At 32.4% G+C, this 10965-nt stretch overlaps 1 protein-coding gene across 1 annotated transcript; it reads left to right on the top strand.

Annotated features, from left to right (window-relative positions):
• The first annotated feature begins 3432 nt into the window (after nucleotides 1-3432).
• Nucleotides 3433-7931, top strand: LOC107645352 (hydroxyproline-rich glycoprotein family protein). Its single transcript, XM_016349360.3, has 3 exons — nucleotides 3433-3800; nucleotides 5980-7165; nucleotides 7519-7931. Exons 1-3 carry the CDS (start codon nucleotides 3762-3764, stop codon nucleotides 7719-7721), a joined length of 1428 nt encoding a protein of 475 aa, XP_016204846.1. The 5' UTR covers nucleotides 3433-3761; the 3' UTR covers nucleotides 7722-7931.
• Nucleotides 7932-10965: the final 3034 nt, after the last annotated feature.

The raw sequence follows: 10965 nt of genomic DNA, 5'->3' as shown, positions 1-10965 counted from the left end.
TTTCACAGTATTACCAACGATAAGTTTTTCATTCAATTTCCAAAACAACAATGCATGATTGAATGCCGATGAAAATTATTTAAAATTTATGCTGCATAGAAACAATTGAACATAAATTTGTTAATAAAAATTAGACCACAATCATATCATCATGAAATCCAAATATTAAATATATTATCCTTTTTTTACAAAATAATTAAAAATACCATATTTGATATAGATAAAAGGTGACTATTTTAAACAAATTATTTCCTTTAAAATGAATTATTCCCTTTAAATGTATGAAATTTATTATACATTATTTATCTGGTGAGTATTTTAAATTCAATTGACAAAATTTAATATTTACAAATGATTACAAACTTACTTTAAGAGCAAACAAACCTCTTCATATGTACAAAGAGTAATATGGTAAAAAAGAGAAGTTGTTGTCAAATTAATTTTTGGATTTGATTTTAATTTTACTTTTGATATTTGGATTAAATTTAAATTTTATTCTTTTATTCTATTTTTAGACATACTTTTCTAACATAGTTCCATAAATCTAAATAAACCTTAGAACCTATTTTTACATTTTAAAATATTCAAATCATAATTTTGCAGTTTTACGTCTTAACTAGCAACCATGTATTTACAAAAATTATTTTACATATTAGTTAAGAAGGGTGATTAGCAAAAAAACTATTGAAGGGACGATTAGCAAAAAACTATTAATCTAAATAACGATGTTAAGGTTTTGAAGAAATTAATTGTTATATTCTATATATTTAAGATATTAACTCACCCAACTAATAAAATATATTTGTAATAAAAACTTATGTATTATATGTAAAAATGTGTGTTATATCGATAAATTTATATTATGTATAAATTTATTGTGTTGCTTCAAAAATTTGTGTACTATATCAATAAATTTTTATACTCTCTAACAAAAATTTGTGTGCTGACTATTAAATCACTCTTCTACCTTTTACGGCCCATAAATTCAACCCAATAGAATACACAAATTCAGTTATAATTTTAGTCTTTATTATTATCTTATCCTTATCTTATTTTTATTTATCATTATCGTATCTTTATTTGCTTTTATTTTTCATAGGCCAATATATATATATATATATAATCTCTACAAATAAGTGATTTTGCTATACAAGTCTTACAAGTCCTCTAATTGATATTACGCTCAAACGTGCTTGTTATGCACATATGTTTCACGCGCCTCTAACAGATTTTTAATTTTTGAAAGGATTCCGTTTCCTTTTTCGAATTTCTTGCCTTCTTTTTCTCCTTCTTCATTTACGTGCTTTTCTCTCTCTGTTCTATTTCTTTGTTATTCTCGATTTCCATTGTTTTTTGACATCAATCTTTAAAATCGTTTTTGAAGATAATGGATAATTCAACTTTAGATTGTCAGATGAATCAGTGCGTGAACCTTGCCTGTGAAATTTGCTGTTAATTCTTCATTGTTTGAATTGAATCTAATGTACTAATTCTGATTAGAATTAATATAATCTTGTCCATTTTATATCAGACATTCGAGTATAGATCAGGAATATTTGGGTGTATTTTTATAAAATTTTGGGTGTATTTACAGTTTATGACTTTTCATCTGACGGAGGGTAAATTGTCTTATTCTTTTAGTTGAATTGTTGTAGTTTCTGTTTAGTTATGATTCATGAATCTGGTTTTTGTTATTTTTTTATGATGGTTTTATAGTTGTATTTGCATTCTATAGTTTATGCTTGTTTTAATATGGTATATTTTAGGTGTACTCTGCAGCCCTTCTGTGGTATATTTTGGGTGTATTTTGCAGCTCTTGTTGACTTTGGTGGATGATTTTAGTGTACACGTAACATAACTCATTTCTGTATCTGCAGCAAATTTGGGTGTAAAAACAAAGATATTTGGGTGTAAAAATGAAGATATTTGGGTGTATATGAAGATATTTGGGTGTAAAACAAAGATATTTGGGCGTATTTTTATTCTGATGAGTTCTGCCAGTAATTCAGAACTCTTTCTCTTCCTCTTCCTCTTCCTCATCTTCTGCTGCTTCTTCTTCTTCATCTTCTTATTTCATATTCTCATAATTCTTTTTAGGAGGAAAAAATCAAACAAAGAAGAAAAAATACATAATGTTGCAAAATCAAAAGAAGAAGGAGAAGAAATACGACGATGAAGATGAAACACACGAAGAAAAAGGAGGATAAACACAAAGAAGGAGGAGAAGAAGAAGGAAGAAGAGGAGGAGGAGGAGAAATGCGAAGAAAAATGACAGTTGTGGTTTTCATCGAGGAAGAAGAAGAAGAGTCGTTCATAATGGTGAGTAGCGCACTTTGGAAACAGGAAGTGGTTGAGTAACGTGCATGTATTTACTCTTGAATGTGGGAGTGTAATGCACGTGTGTTTTGTTGGACTTGTGCCAACTTGTAAGACTTGTAAGCTAAAAAAACTTGAATGTGTAGCATACCTGATATATATATATATATATATATATCAAAGCTCCTCTTAAACTCTGCTGACATCCATAGATAAACTAACCAATTTAGATCTTAAAACCGCTTCAACCTCCCTTCCCACTAAGAATAATCAACATCCCTACTTTGTCTTAGGTCAAGGAGAAAGGGCACACGAGCAACTTCATCAGGAGCCTCTTTTTGACCTTTTGTCAGCCCAACACTTTTTTTCATGGCATTTTCTTCCAATAAAAAAACTCGTCCTTCAAACAAACTTGAACTTTTGTCAAGTTCAACTACTCATTATCTTTGTTCTTTCAATACTTTTTCTATTGTTAACAATTTTTCAAATTGAGATTCATTTTTGAACACTTGGATCATTGATTCTGGTGCCACAGATCACATTGCATCAAATTTGTCTTGGTTTATTTTTTACACACAAATTTCTCCTATTATTGTTTATTTACCAAATGATTCTAAAATTACTGTTTCTTATAAAAGTATTGTTCAATTTTTACCATCTTTGGTTCTTCATAATGTTCTTTCTTTACCTCATTTCAACTTTAATATTATCTCCGTCTCAAAAATTACTTCAACACTCATATGTGAACTCACTTTTTCATCTTCTTCTTGCACTCTACAGAGCAACAATTTGGGAACGATTGATTTGGGCAGAATGAGAGAGGAATTATATGTCTTTGGACCCAATTTCGATAACTAACTGAAAAACCAATTTGACTTGTGTTTTTCCTTTTAAAGACTAATATAACTAAAAAAATCTTTTGTGAACTAATTTAAAAAATAAATAATCTTTTAGGAACTATAAAAAAAAAACAAAAAAAAATGGATGACTTACACACATTTGTAATCCATAATAAAAAAAAAAATTAGCGATTTACTTACAGTAACGATAATAATATCCCCTTCAAACACTTTCTCCCCCTCCAATATATATACAGAGAGATAGCGATATATATATATATATATATAGAGAGAGAGAGAGAGAGAGAGAGAGAAGAAAAGAAAGGAAGCATCACCTCTGTCCCGGTCCCTCTGTTGCTTTTTTTTTTTTCTCTATCTTCATCACACTTCAATCCTTTTCGCTTTTGTCTTTCTTTGTCCTTTGATTGTTAGCATAAATTAATTAATATTCTCCCTCTCTTGGCATCGAAAGTGTATTTGGTGTCAGCTAGTGTAGAAGAAATGTGAGAATGATCTTGTTTTAAGCCAGAGCCACCAGTGCCCCCAACTCAACAACTGACCTGACAGCCCTAGTGGAGTGCCACACATTCCAGCTACTTCTATCTAATGGGGTCCGAGCAAAATCGATTTCCTCAGCATGAAAGGGTAACTCTTTACTCTAGCGGATCGTTTTTATTTCTTTTGATCTTCGCGTATTTGATTTTAAGATCACGCTTTGTACTATATTTGCGAGTGGTACAGTTTTTTTTTTTTTTTGGTGGGTTGGGGGGGGGGGGTTAGATCTGAGCTTCTCAGTATATAACCTAACTTCAATTTTGGTTTGTTCTAGATTGGGGATCCCTTCTTATGTTTGTTCATTACTGTTTTTACTTTAATAAGTCTGTTTCTTTCTCAGATCTCAGGTTAAACGAGGATATTGTATTTATTTTTCCCCTTCTAGCCTATTCTTAATGGTTCATTTCCATCCCCACGCACTCAGCTTGGAGAGATCTGAGGGCTAAATTATTAGTTTCCAAAGCTTCCACATTTTATCATCTTGTAGAAGCTTTGTAGAGAAATCCTTCCCCAAAAGAGAGTGAAGAACGGTGTACTTTAAATCCTTTGATGCTTTTTTCTCCCCCTCGAAATCTGCATTGCTAGTATCACACGCACTTGTCTTTTTGTCTTGTATTATTTGTTTATTTATATATATATTTTTTATGCCTAGTTTATATTTAGCAGCATAAGTTTGTTGTTAATGAACATCTATATCACATTTGCGGGAGCTGTCCGAAGAAAGGGTTTATAATTTTATTAATCCAGAGAGTCCAATGAATAGGAAGGGACCTTTGGAAACATATCATTCCTTCCAACCACAGGCACTAAAGAACTGCAAGAACTGGTACAGCCATACAAATTACAATCATAGCTTCTAGGTGTGAGGATGCACCCAGTGTTCACCAAAAATCCTGAAAAAGTTTCCACAAGAAAGTTTCTGCCTGACAATGCAGGTATAGATTCACTAAATGATGAACATGAAGAGAACTGTGTGAAGATGAAACTTAGAGAGGTTGAGATTACAAATGGTTTGTGAAGAAGAGACTTCTGATTATTTGGAGTGTGGGTTAAAACTGGGGAAAAGAAAAAAAGAAAATACACAAAAAATCTGAAGGCCAGATTGTCTTGTATATACTGAGGGTGAGATTACTAGAATCAGGTAGCTGAAGGGACACTAGTTCGTTTAACTTTGCAATGTATTATAGGATGTTAATTTAGTAATTTCTTTAACAGTGAAATGATATTTTGAAAATAGACAAGAAGTTGAGTCTTAAAGGGACCAAATGCCAACATTAATCATGGAAAGATACAGACACATCAAGAATTCAAGATAGTCGTTCCAAGACTTATGTATGCTAATTTTGTCCATCATATTGTAAAATAGCCATTGATTTAAGGATCAAGTTGATGTCCAAATATGCATTTGAGATTAGATTGATTTCCATGTTAAAGAAGGGACAAAGTTGATATTTAAAATTCTAACTGAACATTTGAACTAGATATTCCTTATTTAATTGGAGGATTTAGTTTGTGCATTTAAGTATACTAGAACATAAGTTGTGATTACTAAGGTTGTGTTTCGTAGGGAGATAGAGACTGGTTGATTGAGACTAAATTAAGTTTATGTATTATGTTTAGTGTAAAGTGTACAAGATTGAGTTATGTCTTAAAATCATATTTGGTTCAAGATAAATATGGAGATGAAATAAGAATATTTACTAAAATATATTTCATTATTAAAGAAAATGTTAAAGTTTCAATATATGTTTCCAGAAATTTCAATCCCATATGTCTCCATTTTCTTGAGGTATTGAAGAGACTAAAATTTTGTGCCCTAGGACTAATTTTTAGTTCTAGTCTCTGGCCACCAAATACAATATTGAGTCCCATTTCCAGTCTTTGGAAACAAACACTACTTAAATGTATGCGTAAGCTTCAATTAGCACATGTTGACATTGAGAGACAGAGATTCTTGAAAAAAAAAAACACATTTTTGCATTTGTGTACTTGAAATCAAATCAATTCGTCCTAACTATCATATAAAATTATATGATTAGGAATTATGGAGAATGCAATTGGTTGAATCAATTCATTTGTCATCATAATGTGGTTGCAAACATGAGATTAAATAAAAAATCAATTCATTTTCATTTTTAGTTGTTCCAAATGCACTCTAATGGTTAAAAAAAATGGAAATTCTAAAATATGGTTGTCTATATTGAGATCTTCCCATTATTGATCTCTTCTTTCTTGAATCCTAAGTATATTGCTTGACTTTTATTGACAGCGAAAGAGATGGGGTGGATGTTGGGGTGCATTTTCATGTTTTGGTTCACAGAAAGGCGGCAAGCGCATTGTACCTGCATCTCGCATTCCGGAGAGTAATGTATCAGCCACTCAACCCAATGGCCCTCAAGTTGTGGGGTTGCCCAATCAAGCCACGGGACTCGCTCCTTCTCTTTTAGCTCCGCCTTCATCACCAGCATCGTTCACACATTCTGCCCTTCCTTCAACTGCACAGTCACCTAGTTGTTTCTTGTCATTATCTGCTAATTCACCTGGTGGTCCTTCATCCACAATGTTTGCTACTGGACCATATGCTCATGAAACACAACTGGTTTCTCCTCCAGTCTTCTCTAATTTCACTACTGAGCCATCTACTGCTCCTCTGACTCCGCCACCGGAGTTGGCTCACTTGACAACTCCCTCTTCCCCGGATGTTCCTTTTGCTCATTTTCTATCGTCTGCAGTGGATCTAAAAAATGGTGCTAAAAGTAACTATGTCACAGCAAATGATCTTCAAGCTACTTATTCATTCTACCCTGGAAGTCCTGCCAGTAGCCTTAAATCTCCAATCTCAAGGAACTCTGGTGAGTGTTTATCATCATCTTTTCCTGAACGTGAGTTCCGCCCGCAGTGGGATCCATCACTATCTCCTGAGAATGGAAAATATCAAAGGACTGCATCTGGGAGGTTGTCTGGCCATGACACTAATGGTGTCACAATGGCATCCCAAGATACAAATTTCTTTTGCCCTGCTACCTATGCACAATTCTATTTAGACCAAAATCCTCCATTTCCTCATACTGGTGGGAGGTTAAGTGTTTCCAAAGATTCAGATGTTCAATCTACTGGTGGGAATGGACATCAAAGTAGGCATGCTAGAAGTCCTAAGCAAGATGTGGAAGAAATAGAAGCTTACAGAGCATCCTTTGGTTTCAGTGCAGATGAGATCATTACTACCACTCAGTATGTGGAGATTTCTGATGTAACAGAGGACTCATTTACCATGATGCCTTTCACCACCGGTAAGTCAACAATGGAAGAAAGCATAGAACATGCATTGATGAAAGAAGGAATCAAAGCTCAAGAGACACAAGTGCCATTTCAGAGTCTGAAAAGCCTTAGGTTAGATGCAAGTCCTGATATCAAGGAAGCACGTAATCAGATCACAGTATGTCAAGGATACAAAGGTATGCTGTAATATTTCCTGGTCCAGAATTTGATCTGTTTGCGTACATCTCGAGAAATCATCAAAAATGGAAAAAAGGATATAGAGCATATTACTTATAGATTAATTATGATATGATTTGGTTCGCCTCAGTATCTAAAGCCTTGCTTGGCTGTATTTATGATTAATAATCATGTTTTTACATTCAGGTGGTAAAATATTATATCTGGATTGTCATAAAAGACCATAAAAGATGGATGGTGATTGTGTTAGAATGCATTTAGCTCAGTAGGATGTGCCATCTTTGTTTCAACCTTTTTCATGCTTATTTTTTTATCTACCTGTAATCAAATGTTTCTTTCTTGCAAATTTCAGATCAAATATCGCACGAGCATTGTAACAGCAGCTCTGGGTTAAGTACACCGGATAACCATGTTGTCATGGATGACGAGGACATATTCTCGAAATTGGGATCATCCAGAATTTCCAGGAAATATCAGATGGGGTTATCATGCTCTGATGCAGAGGTTGACTATAGGAGGGGAGGAAGCTTACGAGAAAGAAAGGGAAAAATGTGATTTGGCATGACTAAGGATTAAAGCAGTTTCTTTGTTATCTGTGTATTAATTTAATTTGCAGCTTCCTTATAAAAAAATGAAAAAAAAAAAAAAAAAAAACTCTTGGAGTTCTCTTATAGATGGAATGGTCTAACCTAGATCTAACCGATTCTGTCCCTCGGGTTTGCCAAGATCTTACTGATGAATGAATGTAGTCTCTTAATTTCCCTCGAGCAAGTCTGAGTTCGTGTTAAGCAAATGGAGTTTAAATTAAAAATAGGTGTATGCTGTACAATTGAGGTTGTACAGCTTTTGAAGCTGGTTAGTGTTTTTTTTTTTTTTTTTTTTCTCTGGTGACTGAAGCTGCTTAGTGTAGGACTATAGACTTTAGAGAAGTTGTTTACAGAAATAATTGGTTAGTTTTTGTTTGATTGAATATCCAAATTAGTCCTTAAAAAATTTTGGATCAAATATTTTAGTCTCCAACAAATTTTTATTTTTTAAAAGTCCTCAAGAATTATTTTAGTCGGACAGATTAGTTTTTGGATCGCCTTTAATTAAATTTTAATGTGTATTGAATAAATAAGTCTCTAAAATTTTTTATTATAGGACAAGTTTCAAAATATATAATTATAAGTCAAATGTTTTTTCTTCAAAACAATAGAACAATTAATTTGTCCAATAAAAATAATATTTGAGGACTTATAGTAAATAAAAAATTATTGGAGATCAAAATGCCTGATATGAAATTTTTTGTTTTTTTTTTGGAGGGGGACGGGGAGGGATTTTAGAATTGGAAATTTTTTTAAATAAATAAAATAAATATTTTATTTATCGAAATAGATAATTTGTAGCATTTTTACCAAAATGCATCTTATGTAAGACATAATAGAAAACGTGTATATTTCGTTTATAGTGTGTAAACGAAATATGTGTAGTATTAATTTGTTTATACTGTAAATGAGATACATGAATAATTATGATGAGTACAGTATAAACGAGATATTTAATGACAAATTTTCAGTAGCTATAAAAGGATGTATAACCCTTTGTATTGTTCACACACATTTCACTACTCCTCTATTTTTTCTTTCGAAAATAAATCAAAATGTCCAGTAGTATTGGATATTTGGTTGTAAGTGTGTATCCCAATTGGCAACTGCCATATGAAAACCAGTGATAATAGAGTGATATTTGAGTGTAAAAATCTCATTCTGTTATGTACTCAGCGAGTAAGTTCTTTGTTCGAGCTGAATAGTCCGATATTGAGTAGTGTTGGTGGTAGCAAGAGAAAAGAGATCGGAAGGCTGGGGTATATGATGCTAGCACAGATGGGAAATGGAGTTTTTCGGTTTCGTCTGTTTTGGCTCAATGGTGACGAGCATGTGCGCCTAATTTAGGGTTTTCTAGCATTATCTAGGGTATTTTAGTATTTTCTAAGATTTTTTCTAGGGTTTTTAGGATTATCTAGGGTTTTCCTAGGGTTATCTAGGATTTTTCTAGGGTTTTCAGGGTTTCTTACGGCTTTCTAGGGTTTTCTAGAGTTTTTTAGAATTTCTAAGATTTTCTAGGGTTTTATAGGATTTTTTTATGGTTTTCTAAGGTTTTCTAGGATTTCTCTAGTATTTTCTAACGTTTTCTAGGGTTTCTTAGGATTTTTTTAGGGTTTTTCAGGATTCTCTAGGTTTTTCTAAGGTTTTATAGGATTTTTCAAGGTATTTTAGTATTTTCTAGGGTATTTTAGTATGTTCTAGGGTTTTTTTTAGGGTTTTTCTAGGGTTTTCTGTGTTATCTAGGATTTTTTAGATTTTTTTTAGGGTTTTCTAAGATTTTTCTTGAGTTTTCTAAGGTTTTCCAGGGTTTTTTAGGAATTTTCAAAGTTTTTCTAGGATTTTTTAGGATTTTCTTGGATTTTTGAAGGTTTTCTAGATTTTTTTTGTGATTTTTTTTTGGGATTTTTTGGGTTTTCTAGGCTTTTCTTGGATATTTTAGGATTTTTTAGGATTTTTTTAGGGATTTTCTAGGCTTTTTTTAAGATTTTCTAGGGTTTTCTAGGGGTTATCTAGGGTTTTCTAGTGTGTTTCTAAGGTTTTCTAGGATTTTTTAAGGTTTTCTAGAGGTTTTTCAGGATTTTCAAGGGTTATTTAGGGTTTTTCTAGGCTTTTCTGGAGTTTTTAGGGTTTCCTAGAGTTTTTAGGGTTTTCTAGCGCTTCCTAAGTTTTTCTAGGATTTTTTCGCATTTTCTAGGTTTTTAGGATTTTCTAGTTTTTCCTAGGATTTTTAGGGTTTTCTAAGGGTTCCTAAGATTTTCTAGGTTTTTCTAGCATTTTGTAGGATTTTCTAGGATTTTTTAGGGCTTTTAGGGTTTCCTAGGATTCTCTATGGTCTCCTAGGATTCTTCTAGGATTTTCTAGGGTATTTCTAGGGTTTTTAAGGATTTTTTTAGGATTTTTTAGGATTTTTTAGGATTTTCTAGATTTCTCTAGGGTTTTCTAGGTTTTTTAGCATTTTTCTAGGGTTTTTTAGAGTTTTCTATTGTTTTCCAGCGTCTTTTAGATTTTTTCAAAGGTTTTTAGGGTTTTTTAGAGTTTTCTAGGGTTCTCTAGAGTTTTTAGAGTTATCTTGGGTTTTATAAGATTTTTCTATGGTTTTTTAGAGGTTTTTAGGTTATTCTAGGGTTTTCTAGGATTTTTAGAATTTTGCTAACGTTTTCTAGGATTTTCTAGGGTTATTCAATGGTTTTCTAGAAATTTTTAGGATTTTCTAGGGTTTCCTAAGATTTTCTAGGGTTTTTTAGGGTTTTCTTGAGTTTTTTAGGGTTTTCTACTATTTTTAGGGCTTTTTAGGGTTTTCTAGAGTTTCTAAGGGTTTTTCTAGGATTTTCTAGGATTTTGTATGGTTTTCTAGGGTTATCAAAGGTTTTCTAAGATTTTTTAGGGTTTTCTAGGGTTTGATTTTTCTAGGTTTTTCTAGGATTTTCTAGGTTTTTCTAGGATTTTTAGGGTTTTCTAGGAGTTTTCAGGGTTTTTAAAGGTTTCCAAGGGTTTTTCTATGGTTTTCTAGGATTTTCTAGAGTTTTCTAGGATTTCCAAGGATTTTCTAGGGTTTCTTAGGGTTTTTTGGGTTTTCCTAAGATTTTTCTAAGGTTTTCTAGGGTTTTCTAGGATTTTTAGGGTTTTCTTGGGTTTCCTTGGGTTTTCCTAGGGTTTTCTGGGATTTACTAGGGTTTTTAAGGGGTTTCTAGAGTTTTTCTAGGATTTTTTAG

Source organism: Arachis ipaensis, chromosome B6 (genome assembly GCF_059453495.1).
Source record: "Arachis ipaensis isolate K30076 ecotype BB chromosome B6, ASM5945349v1, whole genome shotgun sequence".
NCBI lineage: Eukaryota > Viridiplantae > Streptophyta > Magnoliopsida > Fabales > Fabaceae > Arachis > Arachis ipaensis.
This window is presented reverse-complemented; position numbering and strand designations above follow the sequence as displayed.

What these genes read in the sequence shown, in the direction of transcription:
- LOC107645352 (XM_016349360.3), top strand. Translation starts at nt 3,762, where the DNA reads ATGGGGTCCGAGCAAAATCGATTTCCTCAGCATGAAAGG. An exon ending in GATTTCCTCAGCATGAAAGG is followed by an intron (nt 3,801 to 5,979) that starts GTAACTCTTTAC and finishes TTTTATTGACAG; the next exon opens with CGAAAGAGATGGGGTGGATG. An exon ending in AGTATGTCAAGGATACAAAG is followed by an intron (nt 7,166 to 7,518) that starts GTATGCTGTAAT and finishes TGCAAATTTCAG; the next exon opens with ATCAAATATCGCACGAGCAT.